At 38.9% G+C, this 27854-nt stretch overlaps 1 protein-coding gene across 2 annotated transcripts in view; it reads right to left on the bottom strand.

The window, feature by feature from the left end:
* The window catches only part of LOC126292254 (acyl-CoA:lysophosphatidylglycerol acyltransferase 1-like), a 65139-nt gene that overhangs the window by 15623 nt on the left and 21662 nt on the right, over window positions 1-27854 (bottom strand). For both annotated transcript variants that reach the window (XM_049986151.1, XM_049986152.1), the window contains exons 4-7: window positions 21246-21460; window positions 20614-20750; window positions 9872-10092; window positions 4494-4639 (exon numbers count right to left, since the gene is read on the bottom strand). In XM_049986151.1, the coding sequence (XP_049842108.1) occupies window positions 4494-4639; window positions 9872-10092; window positions 20614-20750; window positions 21246-21460 (719 nt within the window). The remainder of the gene's footprint in view (window positions 1-4493; window positions 4640-9871; window positions 10093-20613; window positions 20751-21245; window positions 21461-27854) is intronic.

Raw genomic sequence — 27854 nt, 5'->3', positions numbered from 1 at the left:
TGATGACAAAGTTAAAACAATATGGAATATAGTTAAAAGGGAAACAGGGCAACCAAGGTCACAGGACAACAGTATTACTGTTAAGCACAATGAAAAGCTTATAAATGAAAAATCACAAGTTGAAAATATTTTTAATAATCATTTTATAAATGTAGTGGAAAATATATGCACCAGCTGCTCACCAGATAGGGCAGAACTCTACATGAAAGAGGCATTCCCGGTGCAAACAAATGAAATTGAAATCCTACCCACCTCACCGTCTGAAATTAAGAAAATAATAAATTCACTTAAGAATAAAAACTCACATGGAACTGATGGTATCTCCAATAGAATACTAAAATCTTGTCCACACCTGATAAGTCAAGTTCTTAGCCACATATGTAATAGCTCATTGAATCAGGGAATATTTCCTGACAGATTGAAATATGCCATAGTTAAACCCTTGTATAAAAAAGGTGACAAGACAGACGTCAACAATTATCGTCCTATTTCACTTCTGACATCCTTCTCAAAAGTGTTTGAAAAAGTAATGTACTCAAGAGTAACTTTACACATTAGTGGGAATAACGTTTTAACAAAATGTCAGTTCAGTTTACAGAAAGGTGTTTCAACAGATAGTGCTATACACGCTTTCACTGATCAAATTTTAAATGCTCTGGATAGTAGAACATCACCAATTGGGATTTTCTGTGATCTCTCTAAGGCTTTTGATTGTGTGGATCATGAAATCCTCTTAGATAAGCTGAAGTACTATGGAATGAATGGTTCAGTACACAGATGGTTCACTTCATATTTAACTGGTAGAATGCAGAAGGTTGAAACAGTAAACCCACATAGCACACAAAGGGCATCAGATTATTCAGACTGGGGATGTATCAAGAATGGGGTACCACAGGGTTCTGTCTTGGGGCCTTCATTGTTTTTAATATATGTTAATGACTTGCCTAATTATATTCATGAAGATGCAAACTTGGTGCTCTTTGCAGATGACACAAGTATTGTAATCAAGCCTAAAAAGCAAGAATCAGCTGAGGAAAATGCAAATAACAGTTATTAGGTGGTTTTCCGCAAATGGACTTTCATTGAACTTTGAAAAAACACTGTACATACAGTTCAGTACAGGGAAAGGCATAACACCGGAAATAAATATAGAGTGTGGGGGAAAATCTTTAGCTAAAGCAGATTGTTCAAAATTTCTGGGTGTTTGTATTGATCAGAATTTAAACTGGAAGACACACATTGACAATCTACTGAAATGATTGAGCTCAGCTACCTATGCTATTAGTGTCATTGCAAATTTTGGAGACAAGCACATCAGTAAGTTAGCTTACCATGCATATTTTCATTCGTTGCTTTCTTACGGAATCATCTTTTGGGGCGATTGATCACTAAGAAAGAAGGTATTTATTGCACAAAAACTTGTTATCAGAATAATGTCTGGGGCTCATCCAAGATCATCTTGTAGATAATTATTTAAAGAATTAGGGATATTACCAGTAGCTTCACAATATATATACAGCCTAATGAAATTTGTTGTTAGAAACCCAGATCACTTCAGAATTAATAGCACAGTCCACAGCTACAATACTAGGAGACAGGGTGACCTTCACTACCGTTCATTGAATTTGACATTGGCACAAAAGGGGGTGAATTATACTGCCACAAAGATTTTTGGTCAATTGCCAAACAATATCAAAAGTCTGACAGACAACCAATCGGCATTCAAAAGTAAGTTAAGGGAATTCCTGAATGACAACTCCTTCTACTCCACAGATGAATTTTTAGACATAGGCCAAAGAAATACAGTAAGCATTAACAATTGTACCGTATATAAGACTAACAATGATTATTTGGGATAAATGAATCTTGTGTACTTTGACACGTTCCACATCATTACGAAAGAATCGTGTTCATGATCCATGGAACAAGTAATATAACTAACTAACTAACTAACTAACTAACTAACTAACTATATAGACAAAATGATATTTCCCAAAATTTAAGAACTATGACAAGATAACAAATATATTATACATATAACAGAGTGCAAATGAGAAGTTATAGAGAATATAGATAATAAAAAGTGAAATTCCATTGTACTGAACACACTAAAGCCATTCCTTCAATTTCCTGAGAGCAGCAAAATACACTTGAAGAGTTGATCATTGCACTACCAGCAGAGACCCCCAGTTGTGCAGTGAGGTGTGTGTGTGTGTGTGTGTGTGTGTGTGTGTGTGTGTGTGTGTGTGTGTGAGATCTGTCGATCGCTTCGGATGAGTGTGTTTGCACATTCCAACATTGGATGAGCCACAGCTGTGTGTGGCCGGCTCGCACATGTAACATCAGACATGTTTACGTGACCCAGTTGTGATGATTGCAGACACTGTGCTTTCATACAGTGCCAGTCTCCGTAGACATTCTGGAAGTGCCTAAGAATATCGGCTGTCTTCTTGTTTCCTGCCAAAAGAAACTCGATGGTAGAACTCTGCTTGGAATGCACTGATATTACAGATGACATTTTGAAGGCTACGTATAGTGCCACCACCTACTGGAACTTCATGAAACTACAGGAGCTGAAGCTGTAGTATTTCATGATGTCCCATATCAAATCCCGAATTTTTTCAACCTAAACAGGATGAGAAAAACAGTGTTGCTTTGCTTATTGAAAGGCCCTCACAGTATCGCGATTCAAACTCAAAGTTCCTGGGATAGTGTAGTTGAGGAATCTTTTGAAACAAAGATGCTGGAAAATATAATAAACACAAACAGAAGTTTAAATTTAAACAATGTTTGCATTCCAGAACTTTATTTATATGCCAACCAGAACTGGGAACCATTGACAGCTAATGTATATTTCATGGATTATCAGCGCGAGTTCTGATAAACGGATGAACCTTAAAAGGCGTAGTGTGTGTCAGAAGTAGAGTTCACAATGAGCTATAAACGGCATGCGAGACTGACAATAGTTTGTTGTGTGGCTAGAATCCAAGCAGAGTGTACACATAATACCACAACTCACAGCGTGCGAATAAAACGTGTCGGATGTTCACATATTGGGCATAAAATGGAAACAGCGACTTGGCTGAACACCTGGAACTATGCCATAAATTTTTCCATGCTGTTTCCATCCTGGAATTTCCATTTTGTAAGCAAGTTTGTCACAAAAAAGGAACCTAACCTACAGTTTTTTTTTTTTAAATAAAATTTATTCCACACACGATAAATTGACATTGTACAGCTATCTATTTTAAAGTTCCCAAAATTGCACTCCTTCAACAAGAAAAATGATTCTTCTTCTTCTTTCATATATATGTTCTATACTGACATTTCCTCAAAACCAAATTTGCTTTTGTTTTACTAGTCCACTACTCCCATTTTGCTAATTTTTTTTCCAAATTAACTATTTTATCCAACATTAAAATAATCTGATGTAATTTTTTTACACGGAGGTACTGTTTTTCCTGAACATAATGTTACCTGCAACTTGATACTCAAACATGTGCAAATATAGTACGAAACAATTTTGTCTTTAGGTTTACTATTCATACTGCTTACATGCATAACAATGGGGAAGCCAGATGATACATGTAGGAAATTAGAGAAACCTTTGCAGAAAAGAGAAGCAGTTGTACGAATATCAAGAGCCCACATAACAAGCCCATACAACACAAAGAAAGGAAGACTGAAAGGTGGAAGGAGTATATAGCAACAAAGGAAATAAACCTGAAAAGCAATACTCTGGAAAGGAAAGAGGAAGTATATGAAAGTGTGATGAACAGTATTGGACCCCACACCATTTTCTTCGGGTACACTCAAAGTATGACGATGCTGACTGGAATACACCTTTTTCTAGAAAAACTCTGGAGACAGCAAGGATAAAATACAGGTATCAAAAATTAATTTACAACGATTATCAATAAAAGCAAAATAAAGGTATTGGAAGTTTTTTGAATTAAATAAGGCGATGCTTAGGAAACTAGACAATGAAGGAGATGACTGCAGGACAACTTTTCTGAAAGTATTTATTCGGAGGTAGCCTTGTATGGCAGTACAACATGGGCAATAAATGATTTTGACAAGAAGAGGATAAACGGCTTTGAGATGTGTTGCTACAGAAGAATGCTGAAGATTGGGGGACCGGGTAGAATGTATAACTAATGAAAAGGCGCTGTATCGAATTGGGGAGAAAATAATGTTATGGCTCAACTTGACTAAGGCATCAATGAGGCATATATGTGTTGATGGCGGGGACTGTGTGTGTATGGGGGGAGGATTGTAGAGACCAAGATGTGACTACAGCAAACAAGTCAAAATGGATATAGGCCGCAGTGGTTACGCTGACGTGAAAGGACTTACACAGGACAGACTTTATGGAGACCTGTATCAAACCAATCTTCAGATTACGGATCATAACAAAAAGAACTGTTTTACTAAGTTAAGAAATATGGTTGACAAAGTACTGGAGCAAACACTCAGTAAAAACCAAGACTTACCTCACTGCAACGAAACAATCTGTAAAACATAAATGTTTTACAAGGTTTTCGATACCCAGTTATAATGTCACTCAAGTCCAATGGCTTGCCTTCAGGATATGCAATTGTGATATCCAGCACCCAATTCAGCTTTCCACTAGTGTTCCCTTAAGCAATAAGAAAGGCACATATTAATTCAGTATAAAGTTCTGAATAAATTACTGTAAGTATTAACAATATTAAATGTTTAACATATGACAGTACCACAAACATAATGGAACTTAACACCACAACTAGAAGCATGCTTTGAAGATTTAAAACTGGAGTCCTTTTTATGGTTGATGGAGCGATAAGCTTTTTGAGGCTTATGTGAAGCAAATCATGTCCATTACTTTTTTAGTTCTAAATGTAATTTGCATTTGATGGATAACAGTGATATAAATTTCTACATAATACTTTACTTAAGGAAACAACATTTAAGATTCAGTAAAACCATGTGTTGTCAAAACTTATGATGTTTCAGGACTGATATACCTCGTCCCCATTTGGAAGTCTTATTTTTCTTCTTTCGCAATTTTGTTTAGGAAATACTGTAATTCAGAACTATTCTTGTCTAAAGACACAGCATTCAAATATTACAAAGGATTGCTTTCAAAATTCCAGTACTATTATTTTGCAGCCATGGATTTTCTGTCTCTAAGTACGAATATTATAGCTGGAAAGATGTTTGTAAATGAAATGTCTAAAATATAGGATACTGTGTCTATAACAGTCTTGGAGGGCTCGATTGGATAAGAATGTTAATGCTACTTCGAGAATGAACAGTCAATAGTCAAGATAAAAGAACTTCATTGCTGAATATATTGGAGTGTAACCTATGATTACTGTCTATATTACTATTATTAAAAATGTAAGTCACCAGTATTTTAACCTTTTGTAAAACCTTAACTATATGAGTGGCCAGTGGAGCTGTTCAAGATAGTCAATGATGAACAATGGTAATTCTATATCAAATCTTTACAGCCGTAATCATATTCTACTGCTACATCATACTCTGCAAGTCACCTAATGATGTGTGACAGAAGATACTTCTGGTACCACTAACTGATCTCTCTTTCCCTGCTCCTATCGCGAATGGCGCACTGGAAGAGTGATTGTCGGAAAGCATATGTACTTGATCTAATTTTTTGACCTATTTTTTTCCATTGTGGTCATTTCACAAGAGTTGTTGTCCTACTCTTCCTGGGAAGTGTTCTCTCAAAATTTCAATAGTAAACCTCTTCAAGATGCACAATGCCTCTCTTTTAATGTATTCCACTGAAGTTTATTAAGCATCTCTGTAATGCTCTCACACTGTCCAAATGATATGGTGATGAAACCACCCTACTATCTTCTCTACCTCATGTATCAGTCCTACCTGGTTAGGATCCCAGATTTATAAACAACACCCAGGAATTAGTCAAACAAGTGCCTTGTAAGCCACTTCTTTTGTGGACAATTTACATTTCCTTCACACTCTTCATACGAATCTCAGTCTGGAATCCCCTTTTCCTACTATTTGTTTTATGTGGTCATTCCACTTAAGGTTGCTCTGGATAGTTATGCCTGGTTAAGGTAGATAATGTTTCCAACAATTTGTCAACAATAGTGTAGTTGTACAGTAGTAGATTTCTTTTTTTTACCTACATGTAATATGTTATTCATGTCCAGGGTCAACTGCAAGAGCCTGCACAATGCATCAACCCTCTGTATGTCATTCTGCAAAATGATACTCTGGTATGGTATTGCTACTTTATTATTGTCAACTGCCCATTGCGAACAGTCTTAAAGAGCTTCTGATGCTTTCTACCACATCATTTATTTACAATATGAACAGTAATGGTCTAGCACACTGCACTGTGGTACTCTGAAAATTACCTTTGCATCTGTCAATTTTGATCCATTAAGAGAGACGTGTCAATGTTCGATCTGCAAGAAGTCTCGAATCAAGTCGCAAATATGGTTCGATACTAGATAAGCTCTTTTTTTTCGCTAACTGGCACAGTGGGACGCTGTAAAATGTCATTCTGTAGTCAAGGAACACAGCATCAACCTGATTGCCATTGTCTACATCAGTATGGATCTCAAGGAAAAACAGAGAGCCAAGTTTCGCAAGATGTACGGCATTCAGTCATGTGCTGTAAAATCGCCACAAATAATGTACTCAGTTACAAGAATATCAGAAAAATCACTGTAAATTGCCATTGACATAAATGTCAACTTGTGAAGAATCTGTAGATTACTGACCCAATTTTGTGGCAATTAAAAGAAAATGTGAGCTGCAAGCTGACCAATGATCCATTCTTTTCAAAGCTCTATATTTTCCAAAGCATTACAAGTACAACTCTTGCATGAATAGATCCATTACCACACAGAGTCTGCATTGCACCCACCAGTTGGTGTCAGTGCAGTGCCTTGACAAAATGATGACAAAGTAAAAAAAGATTTTTTGTCTGTTGGAATATGAGGGGCGTTTGAAAAGTCCATGCAAATTCCGAGAGATGACACCACTGGCGTGTATTGAAGTCATGTTTAGTTAGTAGCATCTTTGAAAAGAACACACACCAAGTTTCAGCCATATTGGTCTCTTTCTTTGTGTTTGGTATTCGTGTGACTCAAGGAAGTCGAGTGATTGTCATAAAAAGGACGAAAAAGAATTTCATGTGATGATTAAACATTACTTTATGAAAGGCAAAATGCCTCAGGAGACTAAAGAGAAGCTTGATAGACATTACGGTGACTCTGCACTTTTGATTAAAACAGTTTATAAGTGGTTTCAAAATTTTCGGAGTGGCCATATGGGCATATGTGATGCTGAACGTTATGGATGCCCTGTGGAGGGTACGACTCCAGAAATCATTGATAAGATTCATGATATGGTGATGGAAGACAGAAGAGTTAAGGTGCATGAGATAGCTAGTGCTGTGGGCATCTCAAATTTATGGGTACGTAATATTTTGCATACACACTTGGACATGAGAAAGCTATTCACAAGATGGGTTCTGCGATTGCTCATACTTGACCAAAAATGGAATCGTGTGAAGTGTCGCAAGGATTATTTGCAGCTGCTCAGGAAGAATCCGCAGGACTTTAAGCATCATTTCGTCACTGTGGATGAAACATGGATACATTACTATACTCCTGAGACCAAACAACAATCTAAACAATGGGTTACCAAGGGAGAACCAGCAACAAAAAAGGCGAAGACCATTCCTTTGGCCGGAAAGGTTATGGCGACTATTTTGGGATTCGCAAGGGATAATCCTCATCGACTATCTGGAAAAGGGTAAAACTATTACAGGTGCATATTATTCATGGTTATTGGACCATCTGAAAACAAAGCTGCAAGAAAAATGCCAGCAATTGGACTGCAAAACTCCTTTTCCATTACAACAATGCATCAGCACACTCCTCAGCAGTTGTGGTAGCAAAATTAATGGAAATAGGATTCCAACTGATTTCACATCCCCCCTATTCTCCAGACTTGGCTCCCTCGGACTACTATTTGTTCCCGAATTCGAAGAAATGGGTGGTGGGGCACAGAGTTTATTCAAACGAGGTGGTGACTGCAGTAACTAATAGCTATTTTGCAAACTTGGACAATTCCTATTATTCGGAATGGATCAACAAATTAGAAAAGTGTTGGACAAAGTATAAGTCTAAAAGAAAACTATGTTGAAAAATAAAAAAGGTTTACCCCAAACACGTAAGTAGTTTTTATTTTTGCATGGACTTTTCAAACACCCCTCGTATGTGAGATGTTTACCTGTTATGACAGTGCAGCATGCATTTAGAAGGAATTATAGAAAAGAACAGCCAAATAAGCAGTGGATTGTACATTGGTACTGACAATTTACAGACACTAGTTTTGTCTGTAAACACAAAAGAACTAACAGCAGTCAGTGCAAGCCACAAAATTGGATCACTGCAGCAAGCTGAATGGAAGATTTTGTAATGGCAAGTACTTTTCAAACCATACACCTGCAGGCCATGCAACAATTAAAATCAGAAGATTATGGCCAGCACCTTCAATTTTTCATCACCCTGTAGGAAGTGCTTGAGGATACTCCAAGATGATATTCAGCATGGAGCAACCTTCCATTTAGCTGGAAAGATAAATCACCACAATGTGAGTGTGGGGCAAGAAATTGTGGTGCATAAATGAGATTTGCCAAATGTTAATGTTTTCTGAGGAATGTCACACATGAAGTTGGACATGCTATTTTTCTTGTGTTTCTGCAACTAACATGTGAGTCTGAGAATTCAATCTTCAAACAAGATGAGGCACCTTGTCCCCCTCATTCGAGCATAAATGTTTGTTGCTACCTGAATGATGAACTTCCGTTGGATGGGCGCCACTGTGAAGATGATGTGGCTCTATTCCCTTGGCTCCCCAGGTTGCATGGCCAAATGATTTGTGACTTTTTCCTTCGGGGGATACAGTAAGGACTATCTCTACATACCCCCACAGTCAAGAACACTGGAATAACTCAAACAATGCATCAATACTGCTGTGATGACCACTGACAGGATATTGCTACATACTGTATGGAACAAACTTTACTACCAGTTGGACATGTGTCATGTGCCCAGACGAGCACTCGTGAAACTTCTGTAGAGTACAAAATACAAACTTTGTGAGTTTATGGTTCTATTCAAGCATCAGCCATACTAGTACATGTAATACACCGAAAAATATAGAGCTTTATAAATGAATGTACCATTTGTACTAGCCACGTATGTCAGTGCGAATGTAATATATATCAAGTAATTTTAATATATAGGCATCATCACACCGGTTATTTAAATGTTGACAGTGTGTGTTCCTTCAGACATGCGATACAGAAATGGGGACAACAGAGACATTGTAACCATCAAAGATGTACCCACATTTCAACGGGTTAAAATGGGGACATAGTATTTGTCTCTGGATGGGAATCAGGAATTGTGCAAGCATAATGGCTTTGACTACCAGACACGTGGAAGTATGGAGATGTCTTCAGATAGTTGACGTGGTTAGGGTGACCTTTCGTGGTAAGCAAGAAACCCACATTCGAGTCCCAGTCTGCTACAAATTATCAGCTAACAACAATGCATTGTTTCAGAATGCTAATCTATTTTGTACGACACTGTAAGTTCACAATCTTACAATCACAACAACACAGTAACATGTTTTAAAAATATTGGTAGTGCCGATCATTAGTAGGGTTAATAGGAATGTTATAATGCAAGGGAAATCAAAAGTCAAAATCAGTCTGTTAAGAGTTAAGGCTGTAAACAAGCTCTTTAATGTGTGTCCTCATTTGCTGTATCCAACAGAGCAAGGCTTGTTATCAGATTCCACGGAAGCATTAGCTCACCTTCTGACGATGTCTGCAATGCAGCCAGAATTTCAGCAGGGTCTGATGCAACTTTAGCCATTACATCATTCTCTATAGAGTTGGGTATATCTGATTTCTTTTCACTTTGGCGTACACTCGCACTCTCCACTGGACCCACCACATCGATAATTGTTTGGAGGGCGCCCACTCGGGGCAGCGACACGTGTTGGAGGACGGGCAGGTTGTTTTTCAGAGCGTACCTGAAATGAAGAAAGTGAAGATCTCTGTTAGAATTATTCATATGGATTCAAAAGCAAAACCACATTATAGGACTCTAAAAAATGAGAAATTAATTGTTTCTCTTATAATTATGCTGACAATTACAACATTTAATACTTATTTGTTAACTTGGAAAAGCAGTGGTTTCTGTTATTGTCTTCTGTCCGAGGTCTGGTTTGATTTAGCTATATATGCTAGTCTATCTTGTAAAAGCTTCATCATTTCTCAATAGCTACTACAACCTACATGCTTTTGAATATGCTCACTGTATCCAAGCCTTGGTCCTCATCTACAATCTACAATTTTAACTCTTCCCCCCCCCCCCCCCCCCCTTCCAGCCCCCTCCCCCAATCACGTTTCCCTCCACTACCAAATTGACAATTCCTTGATACCTCACAGTATATGCTGTCAATCAATCCTTTAGCCAAGTTGTGTGATAAATCTGCCCCCCCCCCCCCCCCCGCCAATTCACAAACCTGATTCACCACCTCTTAATTTTTTTACGTAATCTACTCACCTAACCTTCAGCATTCTTTGATCTGCCCACCTAATCTTCAGCATTCTTCTGTAAGACAAAAAATTTCAAAAACTTCTGTTCTCTTCTTGTCTGCAGTATTTACTGCCTATGTTTCTATTTCACACAAGGCACTGCTCCAGACAAATAGCTTTAGCAAACGTTTCCTTACATTTCAATTTATACTCAATGATAAAATATTTTATCTTCTTCAGGAAAGGCTTTTCTTGCTACTCCTTACATTTCAATTTATATTCAATGATAAAATATTTTATCTTCTTCAGGAAAGGCTTTTCTTACTACTCCCAGTCTGTATTTGTATATCACCTGTACTTCTACCATTGTTACTTATTTTGCTGCTCAGACAGAATAACTCACCTACTATTTTCAGTGTCTCATTTATTAATCCAGTTCCTTAAGCATTACCTTATTTAATTCGACAACTTTCAAATACCTTTATTTTACTTTTGTTGATATATATCTTACAATTTCTTCTCAAGACACGATCAGTTCCGTTCAACTTATCTTTCAAGGCCTTTGCCTTCCTAAACTGCTGTTGCAAAAAGTTGGTCAGCGAGCAAGCTGGTAGTGGGGGGTCATTAGTTTCCCAACATGACCATCCCCAGTTTCCTCTGAGAACCCAGATGAGCCATGGCAGATCGTTTCTCCTTCCCACTATTGATAACTTTCAGCTGATCTCTCACCAAGGGATGTCGGCTATTGCTGCCTCGCCTAGTCTTCAAAAAATGCCACTAGAGTCACGTATGTGGAGAGGCCTCCAGAGAGCACAGCACAGTCAGCTGACTGGTAATTTTCGCACAGTGTGGAGTGGGGAGCAACAGCAGTGTTCTTGGAGCAAGGAACAAGCTGTGCAGGTTTTCACGACCCTTTTTCTGGGTCATTGTCCACTTTTCTTCGCCACGACTGGACAGCAGGAAAAGGCCTGGTTTGCTTATGTTGTGTGCAACTAGTTGTTAGTTCTGTGCACGGATTTCCCACTCCATGAGTTGTCTGACTGAATATTCATGTTTATGTTCATTCAGTCGTCATGCATGCTTCATTATTATTTGGTTCTGTGATTCTAGGGCTAGTGTATTGTCCTGCCTGCTCTGTGTGATTTTGAAGTAACGTGTCTTAATCTGCTGGCCAGCAATCTCTCTCAAAAAATTTGCCATGGTTAAATGTTGCTATAGTTATGCAATGTGCCCAGTTGTCATGCATAACTATGGCCTATGCCTGACCTACTTTTCTTTTTTAAAACTGTGTTCGTTTGAAAATTCTTATGCAAGAAAACCACCTGTTTCTAAATTTTAATATTTGTTTTTACAATATTTTGGAAGGTGATGGGATCTCTGGTATAATTATTATCCAGACCCCCTTAAGCATGTTGTGAGCTCCAGCTACTTGTAAAACCTTAGGGAGTTGTTTATTGTAATCCTTCCTAGAAGAAATTACAGCTCTCTTTCTGTATTTCTCTGGTAGCGGAGCTTACTTCCTAGAGCATACCAACTTATCGCAATCACAGTTACACCATAACTTTACTACTAGTATAATCCAATCAGATATTTATCTATCTTATTTGTTAACAGCAGTTACTAAGTTGCTGGGAGAGAGTTCTGTGTCGGCAGCTTCTTGCCGCATGGACCTGGCTCGCCTGGTGTGCACAGCTCTTGAGCATTAACTAGTGCAGCTTGCTATTTATTTGCAGTAGCGCATTCTGGCTGGCTGTGCTCAAGCTGAGTTTCTTATGTTATCTGAATTACATTGTAAACAAAATTTTGTCATCGGCTAAGAGCCCTTTGATTAACTGCCTTCACCCAAGAACTTTTCCCTGTAACGTTTAAAAAGTATTGTATCCTTGTTCTAAGTCTTATTGTAAATTTTTTGGTGTAAACCTCTTGGAGATCTGCCTAATGTCTTGAAGAAATTAATATAGAACTATTTTAACTGTTTTAATTTTCTTGTTTATTTAGAATTGTTTAATTCAAAAATTTTAAAAAGGCCAATACTGCTAAGGACTTATTTCTTGAATTTTATTATTATTATTATTATTATTGTAGTAATTCAACTGCTGTCTCGTTCAGCATTTTGAATGCTTTCATTTTTCTAATGGCAGATTAACTTCAATTTTCCTACATGTTTTTCAAATGGAACCTGTTGTTAAAAAAAATGTTGTTGTCCAAGGATAAGTGATGTTAGTTAACACTAGAAGTACTAGACTTCATTGTACCTGTTGAAGTACCATGTGGGTCATGTTTGACCTGAAGTAGGAAACCACCTTTTTATTGATATCTGAGTTAACAATACATCCAGGAAGATTCTAAACCGTAACCAACGGATAATTTGATCTCTCAAATGAATACTGAACTGTCATAAATAAATTTTCAGTAGTAAACTTTTCTATTTATTTTAAATTTAACAGAATTGCACGAACTTTTGTTAAACATCATTAAAACAAGTAAATAAAACAATGTTACACATTTTTTCTTTATAAAAAGGTCATCACAGCAGCAAAACATAATGTTTATTGAGAGTTCTAAAACTACTTTTACAAACAAATGAGGTAAGTACCAAGTATTTATAAAAGATTCTAAAATTAAGCACATGACTAAAATGCTCTGAGTGTTTTCTTGCTTGTTGCACCCAAAAAACAAAAACATCAGAACTAACAATTTCAACTTAGAATTCTAAATATTTGGAAATATTTACGGACAATGGAGTGGACAGAACTGTCTAAGCTTATGTTTGATACAAGGGCACTGGTGCAGACAACTCGACAAACCTTCGTGAGTAAAAAATGACCCGTGTGGTACTCCTAGTGTTAAAGGCGCCTGGTCCTCCCACATCAGTTCCTTCCAGATCATTTCCTTCAGCATCTTTGTGACCATTCATGCCAGCCTTCTCTGCATGCATTCATTACCACCATTTGTCCTATTTGATACAGTACCCACACACATGAGCAATATTCTAGAACAGGTTGAACGAGTGATTTGTAAGCACTCTCCTTTGTAAACTGATCCCCCTTCGCAGTATCCCACCAATAAACTGAATTTTACTACTTGATTTACCCACAACTGAGCCTGTGTGATCCTTCCATTTCATACCCCTACAAAGTGTTACACCAAGTGTTTGTATGAGTTGGCCGATTCCAATAGTGACTCATTGATATTATAATCATAAGATACTACATTTTTTCATTTTGCGAAATGCAAAATTTTACATTTCTGAACATTTAAACAAGATGCCAATCTCTGCATCACTTTCAAAGCTTATCAAGTTCTGACTGAATATTTATGCAACTTCTTTCAGACAGTACTTCATTATAGATAACTGCATTATCTCCAAGAAGTCTGATGTTAGCATTAATACTGTCTGCAATGTCATTACTATACAACATGAACAGCAAAGGTCATAGCACAATTCCCTGGGGCACACTCAAAGTTATTTCTACATTTGACGATGACTATGCATCAAAGATAATATGTTGTATCCTCCCTACCAAAAAGTCCTCAACCCAGCCACAAATTTCAACTGATAGCCCGTATGACTATTTTTGGAATAAACGTAGGTGTGGTACTGAGTACAATGCTTTTCAGAAATCAAGAGATACTGCGTCTACCTGACTGGCTGGTTCCAAAGCTTTCAGCATGTAACGTAAGAACAGTGCATGTTGGCTTTTTGACACAACCACTTTTTATGATGCAGTCTTAACCAGTGTCAGCTCACAATGGCTACCTTCAGATGCTACAGGACAGCATTTGTTGAACAAACATTGTAAAAGCATGAATATTTGTTCACCAAATGCAACTAATGATATCCAGTGATGACCACTTGTGCCTAAATCAACAATAAAAATGTTTAAAAAGTGACTGTGCAAAATAAACAAAGCTATAAATGAAGGCAATGCTCACTGTGTTTTTCAATTCTAGTGGTATCACCCACCACAAGTTTGAACTTGCGCGTCAGCATTGCCTTTTATGTGGAAGTACTCAAAAGGCAGAAACAGCGCCGTACACATGATGCCACACATTGCCAATCTAAGGAAGCTTCAGCTAGACAATGTGTATAGCCACACTGCCTCCTCAGCGAGAGACTGTCTGTTCACAAATGATGTGGCACTGCTACTCTGGTGGGCCCTCTGAAGTCCTGACCTCATTCCAACAGATTCGACCTCACTCCGCCGCCCCCTCCCCCCCTCCCATTGACATAATCTAAAGAGCACAATTTTTGCGGTCTCTGACAACAAGAAAGCTACTGTTACATGTGCTCTCAAGGACATTCCAACACAGGCCTTCCAGAATACTTACAAATCTTAGAAAACTCGCAGGCAGAAAATATTGTATCATGAGGGCCCCATTCTGGAGAATTTTAATGTGGTGTACCATTCTCAAAAATAAAATAGTTTTTATAGACCACGTGATATTACTCCACGGACAAACCTTATAATTCATACTATAACTAGAAATTAAGTCAGATGTACAGATAATTATGAACTTGTGCACATACAATGTAGCAATGAAGGAAACATACTTTATCAACCACTTTAAAAGTAAAAATTCAGCATCTCACTTCTTCTTCCCTAAACCCTATTTACAACTTTCCCAAGTTTCCTTCCACTGACTTCTTATTCCCCTTACACTTTGATCTAGATTCTTTTCTACTACTGTAAACACTGACATCATATGTTCCTTGACAACAACAAAACAGCAACAACACAAATCACTACCACCAATCAACTCAGTTTGTTGGCAAGATCATGAAGTTAGAGGTACTTAGGTTGAAATTACATTTACTAACTTACAGAAGACATTTGGTACATATACACACACATTCATCTGTGTAACGAACTGCAAGCTCGATGACTGGATTCCAATTTCACAGTAAGCTGAACTCTGTGCGTCTTAATCTTCTGATGTGGAAATAGCTTTGACATTTGTCATCTTCAGCAGAAGACTTGGCTTGATGCAATTCATCCCATGCAAGTCTCTTCATCTCTGCATAATTACTGCAACCTGTACACACTTAAATTTGTCTACTATAGACAACCTTGGTCTCCCTCTGCAGTTTTCAAGCCCCCACTCCCCCTATTACTAAACCAAAATCCTACACACATGCCTCAAAGAGGTGTTCTGCTGCCCACCTACCTAAAGAATATCCTTGTGCATCCCTACTCCAATCCTACTCCCAATTCTATATACACGAACTGCTCAAATGTATCGCTTCAAGGTCACTCCCCAAGTGCGATACAGTTGGCAATATAACTAACAATTGAGGAACGTGAGGTGCTGTGTCTTATGAACCAATAACACCACAACGAAAAGCAAGTTCCGGTGTTGAGGCCCCCCCCCCGTTGCTGGCTTCTGTGTAAACATTGGATTTTAGTGCATGACTGCCTGCTTTTGCGTTATGTTACCACCTCGATTACAGTTTCTGTTTACGAAACAATGTCACCAAAACGACGATGTTCACCAAGTGACAATCCATTGCATAGTAGAGTGCCATTAAATAGTCAGGCTTATTGCTACAGAGGATGTGCGAGTTTTACAAGCAAGAAAAAGTATTTGTTTCCATTATGAGCATGCCTCGATTTCTGCCCATAAAGTTTTAGAGCGTACCTCAAAAATTCTACGACTCAGTCAAAGAACGGTTGTAAGGAAAGTGTGCTACTTCAAGGCCTACCAGATACTGAAGTAAATAGTGTGGAACAAAGCCCCTGTGTGAAATACAGTGTGTTTTTAAGTACTCATGGAAAGAAAAAAACAGCCTCATCCAGTTACAAATATTGATTCTTTCCAATGTGACACAATTTGTTGGCATGTATACGGATACTATAGAAGAAAAGAATACCCAACAACAGTGAAGTTGCTAATTTCTTTAAAAGAACGTGAACTTTGCCCCGGGGAGGGGGAATGTCATTTAAGATGGTATTAAGAAGTATAGGCCTCTGTTTTAAAAAGTTTGATGGACGAAAACAGTTACTTGAAAACGCTCACGTCATTTCAGATCGTAGCATTTTCTTACACAAAATTGTAGGAAAGGATAAATACTTAGTCATATGGTTAGACGAAACCTGGGTCAACACTGGAGAACCAGTTGATACATGCTGCACAACCGATACTCCAAATAGCAGCGGTCATCAGCCAACAGGAAGAGTATCCTGATTAATTGTGACCCATGCAGGATCTTCAAACGTCTCTGTGTGCCTGAAGGACTTTTAGTTTCTCGACTTAGAAAAACCGGTGACTATCAAGAGGATATGGAGATATGGATCACTCACAGTTTCTACAGTGGTTTAAAAAGTTGTTGCTTCAGTTTAGAGTTCCTACAGTGTTTGCGATGGACAATGCACCGTACCATTCTTTGATTTTAAACAAAGCTCCCACCACTAGTGACTGTAAAGAAACTTTGGCACATTGTTTGCATGTGAGAGACATGGCTGCTAACATGAGCATGACAAAACTATTGTTACATTCGTTAGTAAAACAAAATAAGCCCTTGATGCTTAAATACGTTGTAGATGAAATTGCAAATGAACAGCGTCACATGGTAATTAGCCTACCGCCTCATCACTGCCATTTTAACCCAAGTGAATTGGTTTGGAATGGTATCAAGATATACGTTAGAAGTAACTACAAGAGCTTCATAATAACAGACGTGGAAAGACTGCTATGTGAAGGTCTTACTACTGTTAAGACACTACCTCATGGAGGAAGAAAGTAGACCACACCGCACACTGCTAAACTTATAAGAGAAGCTAAGACTATAGATGGAATCATAAACGAAAACCAACAATTAAAGATTTCTCTGAATGATGATGGTGATGATGAAGACAATGGTTTTGGCACCCTGCAACTGAGTAGGATTTGCATGTTTTGCTTTATTTCTTTCAATGAGTACGGATAGCGTGTTCTTTGGTATGCTTAGGTTTATATTATTATAGGATGTTTTATATGCAGCTATTACAGTAACAATTTGGAATGACTTTTCATAGATACTGTCATTAACTTTGGGTGTTTATATTTCCCGGATTTGTCTCCATCGTCGTTCTATCCATTCTTAGAAAAACATACTTTGTTGTGCTTACATATAAACGTTGGTTGTAACTTACATTTTCAAAATGTACTTCGGAGCTGTAACTGTGTGCAATGGCAGCTACTGCAACCTCGCAATCACAGTATAGCCAATGATACGCAAGCTGCCAAGTGACTTGTTTCCCCAGACCGGGTATACATCCCACCGATCATTCCCTTGCGGTTAGCCTAAGTGCAAGGTCTGCTCATAGGCCCACCCATCACCACCAACTGCAGTCCACTCCAGGCATTTACCATCTAATTAAAAAGGCATAGCCACATGTGAAAGCAGCCATGTTACGTATCAGCTACGCTGCAATTACTATGCAGCGTTCTATGTGGGCTTGACAAGTAACCAACTGTCTGCTTGCACAAATCTCCACTGCCGAAGTAAGGCAAGTGGCAAAGTTGACCATCTGGTTGGTGAACATGTTGTGCACCACAACTCTAATGGCTTCAACAGCTGCTTCACTACGCGAGTTATTTGGATACTCCCTTCCCACACTAATTTCTCTAAACTACACATGTGAGTATTGTCTTGCCAGCATTCTCTGTGGCCTTGCAGTTCCCCCGTCGTAAATCACTACTAACCTGTTCCCTCTGCCTCACCTTAGCTTTCTCCTTCTCTCATGTCCACATAACACCTCCACCATCCGGATCATGCACCGTCTTCTCCTCGTACTCTTTCTCCCTACCACCTTTTCAACCACTCTCTCTTCTCCGTATCTTCCCTTTCTCCCTCTTCCTACATAACTTTTTGCTTTACCCTCTATACTTCTTTCGCCCATCGTGTGGCTCTCGTATGTCTGGGGACCTGCCTTTTTGCCACTACTCCCTCCTTGCATCCTTCCCTCCCCCCCTCCCCCTCCTTTTCCCACTTCCATCGCCTCATGCAACTGCTTGCAACAACTTTATGGTAGTGTGCGCGAACATGTGTGCTTTTTGCTAAAGAAAGAGCTAGTACTCGAAAGCTAGTGTGAATGCTGTTTTTCGATATTTGTTTCTGTGCTCCACACATTCATCTGCTATAAATGAGTGGTTGCTTTTCCCTGATTTTACATATTGTTGAAATTCCTGAATTAATTATTCCTTAAAGCCTTGGGATGTGCCCATCAACCAACCCCTTCTCTTACTCCAATTACACCATAAATTTACTTCCTGATTCAATTCAGTACCAGCTCATTTGCTATGCACACTACCTATCTAATCTTCAGTATTCTTCTGTAGCACCACATTTCAAAAGCTTTTATTCCCTTCCTGTCAGAACAGTTTATCATCCACATGTTACCTCCACACAAAAATACACACCAGAGCAATACCTTCAGAAAGGCTTCCATTCACTTGAATTTCTATTCAATGGTACCAATTCTCTTGTTTTCAGAAACAACTTTCCTGCTATTGTTACTCTTGAGACTATATCCTCTTTTGCATCAAATCAGCCTCTGGACTGAAGACCACAGCACAACACATTGATACCATGTTTTTTATTTGTATGAGGGTGGATCAAATATAAACCAGCAATTTTTTTTAAAATTATTTAAGATTAAAAAAAAAAAAAAGAAACCGCACATGCAAACTTATTTTCCTATATAGTCTCCTGAACAGGAAACGTGTTTTTCCCTGTAGATACAAAATTTCTTGATCCCATTTTTATAAAATGAACATGGCTGTGACACCAGCCAGCTGTGCACGGATACTTTGACAGGAGTGTTGTCACCATATCATGTGTCCTCTGACTGCTTCCTTTAGAGCCCAAATACATTAAAATCACAGAATGACAAGTTCAGACTGTAGGAAGGATGTTCTAGCGTGCTCCAGAACTATTCCTGATTTTTTTGTCGAGTTTGGCCAGCTATGTAGTATGTGGTGTTGTCACAAAGCACTAGTTATTGGTTGTTCAATCAGTATCTAGTGTACTTTTAATAGGTACAAGATATCTGCTGACAGGAAGTTCTTTTTTCTGTTTAGTTCAAAAAAGTAACAGTCTGTTATATTCCGATTTCAACTGTATAACCATTCATTTATCCACAAATAGCTTACCAGTCTGTTCTTTCATTTTTTTATATACTTTTTTTAATTAGCACAGCAAATCCGGCTTGCACTCTTTGACAGTGTTCTACCCCATTATATATTATAGTGTAATTTCATGTATCACAAGTTCCATTCATTTTCTTCTCGGTCTCTCTAATGAATGCTGTATCATCTCTTCTCCTATTATTTTCTGTAATTACCCTTCTTTTATGGATACACTTTTGACTTCCATGTTATTAAGTTTATCTGTCCCACTGTGCTGAAGTCCTCGTCCTTTTTCTTTCTGACATGCATGTTTTTGTCGGCCTTTTTCTTTTATGTAGCTTGCCAATAATATTTTTGAATTCATCTTGGCGCATTACAAAGGTATGATATTATAGTGCAATTCCAAATGTATGGCCTTCCAACCTGGCTGATTCTCTTGTAAGGGTTTACTCCCCTCAGGAAGTAGCCTCTTCTACACTGCTTCACCACTTAGAGCAGCCCAACCCACTATTTTGTGGGGAACACTTCACTTCATACGGCTCCTCTGCCAAGGCCTACTCAGCTCAGATGACTCTGTACACAGCTACGCCACAGCCGGCACAGCCCTCCGCCTCACATCCAACATAGAAAGTGCTTTCATTAAGGATGTGTCCTCTGGCAAGACCCTGAGATTTATTTGTACTCAATACAACATGTGATGACGAAGAAGCAGTCTTACTTCCACGTTAAATGTAGTTAACTACACAATACGCTGTATTTATTCTATTTCACTAATACCAGCACCAGCAGCAGCAGCAGCACAAATTATATTTGGAACAGGGTTAATATAGGTTTCTGGTTCTCATGGCACAATAAAACTTTTAAAATAGATCTCTGTATTTACCATTATTTTTGTCACTAACCTCTGGCTCGTTTCTCTGCGTTTCCGCAGGAAGCCTCCTTCTGGGAAGAGAACCATCCACTTGCGGCCACGTGGAATGTAAGACTCATACAAATGCCGCCTCAGCCCCTCCAGTGACTCCAATCGCTTCTCCTTTCCCTAAAGACAAATTGCTGTTAAGTTAACAGATTACTTGATGTGCTGTATCCGCACAGTTTTGGGATTAACTTCATTACCAATAAAAGATAAAAAATCCTTAAGAGTGCAACACAGAAAATAACCTTGTTAAATAGTCTTTCATATATGGCATCAAACATGCACTCTTGCCTAAGTAAACAAATTCCAAAAACATGATTCATCCAAAATAAATGAATTGCAATTAACAGCAATTTCACTGCTTCTTTTTGAGCCTACTGGTTTCAGGGAAAATTTCACAAGCATTTTTACCTACAGTGCATATGTAATCTTCATAAAATTATGTACTGGAGATTATTGATGTGTTTATCACTATTTTCTACCACAAATGCCAAAAGTTTCATTACCAGCCTTATAAAGAAATCTCTCTCTCTCTCTCTCTCTCTCTCTCTCTCTCTCTCTCTCTCTCATCTCAGTTTTCTGCAATAAAAGCCATGCAATATCTTTCCCTCCACTTACAGAAACAATAAAGAAATCCTGGTGAATGATGGAGACTATACCAAAATTGGTATATTTGAAGATACGATCCATTATCCACATGAGGTTTGGCAGGACATTTGGTTTAGCATTAAACGTTGCCATAAGCAAAGGCACATCAGCAGTCGACTGGTGATTTGCTATCACCAACGTCCGTTCCTCGAGGCACGTCTGGATATCGTCACCTTGCTCCACAACTGGAAAGTAAAAGTAAATATTGCATAAGCATAACAAAAAAGCTTTACTGATTAAAACATAGCTTTTTCTCTATTTCCTGGAGTATGTTATTTAATGTCTTTCTAGTGACCATTCCATTTTTACAACTGTTTTGCGAGAGGGAGGCTATAAATGCACAATCTGATTTACTTTAAATGATTTTTGACCCATCAGATGCTGCCTAGAGATTGATTGCACACTGCTGAAAAATTATTCCTATTTGAAAGAAATGGACAACTGCATGTAGCATTCATCCTCTGAGTGTTCTATAGACACAATTATTTATGTACAGTGTGTTTCAGAATTCATGTTACACACTTAAAGAGGATGTAGAGGGGACTTAATAGATCAAGTTTTAGATAGGAATCCATGTCTGGAAATGTCATCCAACTACGCTAAAGAATGTCAATGTTACAGTTTCAAACTTTGAAGGGTGATGAAGAAGGTTATCAATTTGAAGTAAGGGTACCTATACCAGAAACAAACAAGTTTAAAGTTATAAGCGAAAACCATTCTGATATCTCTGACAGTGGAGTACATGTACTGGTACTGTTGTTGCTAAGATTGTAGGGAAGGGTGATAGTAGTATGGTCCACAACAAGAATATCTAGTAAATATGGGCTCTCAAATGCATAAGTTATGAGCTATGAGCTGTTCAGTAGAGCTGTATTTTACAGTAGTGAAGATGAACAGTGCTCACAGCTCAACAGGTACGCATTTTAGAGCCCATGTTTACCAGACTTTTATCCTTGTTTTGGTCCATACTACTGCCTCTGACAGTTGAGTACTCTACAATCCTAGCAACAAAAATACCAATACATATATGTGTTCCACTGTCAGAAGTATCAGAACAGTTTTCACATATAACTTTCAACTCTGTTTCCAGTACAGGGACCCTTATCCCAAATTGAAACACTTATCCTTCTCCATGATTCCAAAAGGTTTGTAATATCAAGGTATCACCCTGTATATACATACATTCACAGACACCAGCAGCTATAACTATTTACACTCTGTGGTATTGTTGGAGCAAGCTTACGGACACGTGTTCCTACGTAAAACTATCTACAAAGTCCCCTCTACAATCTCCAGAAGCGTGTAACATGAATTTTGAAATATCTTGTAGATAACAGTTATACTTTGTACGGCTCAATGGCTTGGGGCGCGTATCAAAATATGTGGTATATATGGTCATATGTTTTGATAATATCGACTTGGAAGCTTATATCTTTTACAGTGGAAAGGGACTATAGCTCTTATTATGTGATATAAATTTCAGCTTGATACCTCTAACTGTTCCTGTGAAAAAGGGGTCTTAACAAACAGACAGACAGACATACGGATGGAAGGCAGGCAGACAGGCAACAAATGGAAAAAGACTGTGATATAATTACGAATTAAAATTTTTTGAATATTTTTCCTTTACTTGTACTGTGAGACCTTGGTTCTTGTGAAATTTCATCATTCTAGGTCAGCAGGAAGTACCATATAGGTTTTGGCAAGTTGATTTGTGAGTATCAAAATATGCAACACAAATGGCTGCACTTTTTGATGGCACTGACTTACAAGTCTACATTTTTTCGCACCCCACGAAACTGTAGACATTAGCAAATACGGTAAATTTCAACCTGATCCCTCTACCTGTTCTTTGGGGGAAAGAAAAGGTCTTATCATTTGGCCAGATTGACAGACAGAAAGGGCAGATGTACAACAAAGTGATCTCTTAAGGATTCCATTTCTACCAATAAATGAGGTACAGAACTCTAAAAACGTCAAGTTTATAAAGTTTTTTGCAGGCTTTGTAACTGCATTATAAATAAATAAATGTATCTGCAGTTGCAATATTATGAGAAGGAAAGTTGCCAATCACCATATAGTGGAGATGCTGAGTTGCAGATAGGCACAACAAAAAGATTTTCACACTTAAAGCTTTTGGCCAACAGCCTTTGTCAACGATACACACTCGAATGCGCGGCGAAACACGCCGTTCTAAACAAACAGTCTACAAGACCATCGAGAACACCAATTTTTCCTACAACAGCTGGAGACAAGAAGAATCGTATTCCAGTTAAGTCACTCGCTGCACAAGCTCTGCTGGATGGTCCTGCTGTTTTCGTCAGTTGCAGACTTAATTTTAGTTTAGATATAAACGATTCGTTTGGTCATGGTAACGGATGGTTTACTGTAGCCATTGTTCGTGGTGATACAGGAGTACCAAATGTTCCTGGACTTGAAAGTTTTGTTGACAGAGACATTATTGCTTTTCGCACTTACCATATTTCTGAATTGGCAAATAACTGCGCGTGCGCGCGCGCCCACACACATACACACACACACACACGCACGCACGCGCACCTGCAGTCTCAGGTAACTAACCACACTACATAAATTTATTTATTTATGCATTTATTTTACCTGGCAAGATTAGGGTCTTCAGGCCCTCTCTTACACCTAACCAGGCATACTCAGATTGAACGAGTTGCAGTTTCTACATAACATTAAGGACATATAGCCTATAATGCAGTATTGATGTTAAAGAAAAAAATAGATATTACAATGGTAGTACAATGATAATTATAACAATCAAGAATAATAATAATAATAATAATAATGACTATGTATATGACAGTAAACATACATTTCTTTTCTGAATGTCAGTCCCATTGTTAGTTGGGAATTTTCTCGTTATGTTCTTGCAGCTTGTGAGTTATTCTCATCGAGCAGAGACATAAGACGATAGAATGGGGTGAAAGAGATATATAAGACGTAGATAGGTTAAAGGAAGAGAAATAGAACGGTAAAATTCAAAGCTGTGATGGAGAGGAGAAAGAAAGAGATGGGAGGGACACAACAATGGTGGCTATACCGTCCCTAATATGTAAGTTTTGAGTTCCCTCTTGAATGTTGAGTAGTTCTGAATAAGCACATTGTATGGAGATCGCGTGCCTTATGTGGGCGTATCCAACCTAGCTGGGAGTATGAAGGACTGATATGATCATACAACAGAATATTGCACACGTATCTAATGCAAGCATTCATCACTAGCTCGAGGCATCTAGAATTTTCACTATTTGTGCCATGTTGAACTACATTGCAGTAGTAAAGATTAGGCAAGAGTAGTGTTTGGACTAATTTTTGTTTAACATGGGTTGGAAATATTTTTCTAAATGTTTGAATTGCATGTAGGGAGGAGAAGAGTGATGAAGAAATGTGACTATTTGTTCTTGCCAGTTTAGGTGTTCATCCAAGATTATTCCAAGGTCTTTTACTGTTTTTTGGTATGGTAGTTGGGTACCATTGGATTAACAGTGTGTGTGTGTGTGTGTGTGTGTGTGTGTGAGGGAGAGAGGGAGAGAGAGGTAGGGGAGTGAGGGGAGTGAGTGGTGTGAGGGTAGAGAGGGTGGGAGGGAGGGAGGGGAGGAGAGGGAGGAGAGGGAGCAGAGGGAGGGAGGGAGGGAGGGAGGGAGGGGAGGGAGGGATGGGAGGGAGGGGAGGGGAGAGAGGGGAGGGAGGGGAAGGGGGAGGGAGGGGACGGAGGGGAGGGAGGGAACGGAGGGGAGGGAGGGGAGGAGAGGGAGGGGAGGGAGGTGAGGGGAGTGAGGGGAGGTAGGGGAGTGAGGGGAGGTAGGGGAGTGAGGGGAGGTAGGGGAGGGAGGGGAGGGAGGGGAGGGAGGGGAAGGAGGGGAGGGAGGGGAAGGAGGGGAGGGAGGGGAAGGAGGGGAGGGAGGGAGTGGAGGGAGGGGAGGGAGGGGAGGGAGTGGAGGGAGTGGAGGGAGGGGAGGGAGGGGAGGGAGTGGAGGGAGGGGAGGGAGTGGAGGAGAGGGAGGGGAGGAGAGGGAGGGGAGGGAGGTGAGGGAGGGTAGGGAGGGGGAGGGAGGGTAGGGAGGGGGAGGGAGGGTAGGGAGGGGGAGGGAGGGGAGCGAGGGTAGGGAGAGGAGCGAGGGTAGGGAGGGGAGGGAGTTGTGTGTCTATTGTTAACAAAGGCCGTTGGCTTACAGCACTAGGTGTGAAAACCTTTTTGTTGTGCCTATCTGTGACTCAGCATCTCTGCTATATGGTAAGTGGCAACTTTCCTTCTCATAATATTGTTACATTCCACCCGGGATTTTCCACTGTTTGAGTGTATCTGCAGTTGATTTTATCAAATGAGCAAAGGAACACACGGGATTACTTTTGATTATGATAGGTTACTCATTAAAAGACAACTCTGTTGTTAGTAGTTATCTCAGCAACACTAACTGACGGACATTTTGAGTCAGCTGTTGCGAATTTGGCTCCCACAATTCTTGAATAACTAATAAAACTGTGAATTAACTTCCCCTCAAAAACTCTCACGTCCCTCTATGACCTCACATGTGGAGTAATTGTAAGTCACAATTTGAATTTTAATTGCAAAATAACATAAGACCCAACATTTGCAATATACGCCTGGCCACGCGCCACTCAGAAATCACCTCGAACACAAACTTATGTAAACTACAACATTTTGGTGTTAAAAGGACCAGCAATTCAGAGTGTACATTAGTCTTTTGAATGTACCTCTTCTGTATTATGGTCGTACCACTTCCATATTATGCCCATACCACATTTGTTATATGGATCTGTATTATCAGTGGAATTATCCTTTAACAAACAGGTGAAATGCCCACTGTGGTTTGAGAAGGAATGTTAATGTTCAAGACACAGTCACCACTAAGAAACTGTACACAACTATGACAGAAACCCGAATAAATAATAAACACAACCATCATAATATGTGTCTTCAAGGCAGAGCACACACACCCAGTTCTTTACAATCTCATCTCCCAGTCTTGACACCCAAGTCCAGCTTACTATGTTTTCCCCCACTATTTCTATTACTTTGTTTCCCACTATGCTGCTACATTCTAGTGACACACATTACATTATAAATTAACATTAAATCTTTTTAATCAATTAGCCAACATTAACGTAAGGAGTTTCATAAAAACTGAACTCAAATGTGGATCAAAACGATATCAAATTTAATACACCATCCACCTATAAAAAGATCAAAAACTGCTTTTATTCCAGGAGTGTAAGTGAAATCAGAGCTGTGACTATTGTGGAACTTGAACCAACAACTGTAAACAACAGATGTGCATTTGACTAGTCAGCTGTGAGTAGGGACTGTTAAACAGTGTTGTGTCACAAATCAAAGTGGCGCAAAATCTCTACATCAAGTGTTCAACACAGTCTACAGAATGTTTTGAAGAAGAGAAAAGTGTTTGCAAAGTCTGTCCTGCACACCTCAACTCCCAAGCAAAAACAAGTGAACACATGCTGCAACTTGCTTGAAATGCAAAACATAGACAATTCTTTTCTGTAAAAATTCAGGAATAGTGACTAGGCTCGGTCATATCAATACGGACCTACCATGAAATGACAAGGTGAAGAAATTCACATGAAGGTCAAAACATTGATGACATGAGTAACATTCAAGCAAATGTGAGATGTGAGTCAAACAACATCCAAAAGAATGACTTTTCTGACAGTTTCACATGGTCATATGAACGTCCTGTGCATTGTACTCAGACGGAAATACTATGTAGAACACCTGAAGCACTAAAACCACTATCTTAATGTTCCTCTAATTTTTATTAATCCAGTCTCTGAACTTTCTGAAATGACAGAGTGTATCTAAATGAACTGCTGCTCATGAAACATTACATTAATGTGAATATTCATTTGGAAAAATCAGCACATTTTCAATATTAAGTAAGGATAAGGAAATTTAGGATTAAGGTGACCAAGTTTTGCATGCTGTGGTTGCGCGCATTCAATGTTTGTAAGTTTGCTATTGAGTAAATACTATCAGAATCCCTGATAATGAACGGAACCCCTGGATACAGGTGCATGCCTTGCTGAATCATTCCTGTGGCTTCCTACGGTCAGCTGCAACAACCTGCGCAACCCTTTAAGCACCTTTCTTGATTGCTTGAAACTGCACACCAGAGCACATTCAGTACAACAGCAGCCCTTTCCATCTTCCATACAGGAATTACTTTTCTCACATTTACACACAAACATCCTGTCTTCTTGTATTTCAAAAGGAAACAGGCATCAAAATTTTATAAGCCGGGCTATGAGCTTGTGGCTCAACTTGTGCACTGTCTCAAAAGGGTTAAAACTACAACAAAATGAATCATTCACAAGAAGAGTCACCTTCATCATTATCGCCAGACTCTCTTGAAAACATTGCCACTTTCATTTCTTTACAGAACTAATGATTCCACTCCCACTTTAAATGTCCTCAAAACCACAAAAACTCACATTTGCAGTCATCCAGATCTTCATTCTCATTATGAACATCTGCACAGTCATTGTCAATAAACTCTGAAAATGTTCCAGATTCAT

The sequence above is a fragment of the Schistocerca gregaria genome, chromosome 9 (assembly GCF_023897955.1).
Source record: "Schistocerca gregaria isolate iqSchGreg1 chromosome 9, iqSchGreg1.2, whole genome shotgun sequence".
In the NCBI taxonomy this organism is placed as follows: domain Eukaryota; kingdom Metazoa; phylum Arthropoda; class Insecta; order Orthoptera; family Acrididae; genus Schistocerca; species Schistocerca gregaria.
The sequence above is the reverse complement of the archived record's forward strand: the minus strand, read 5'-3'. Positions and strand labels throughout refer to the sequence as shown.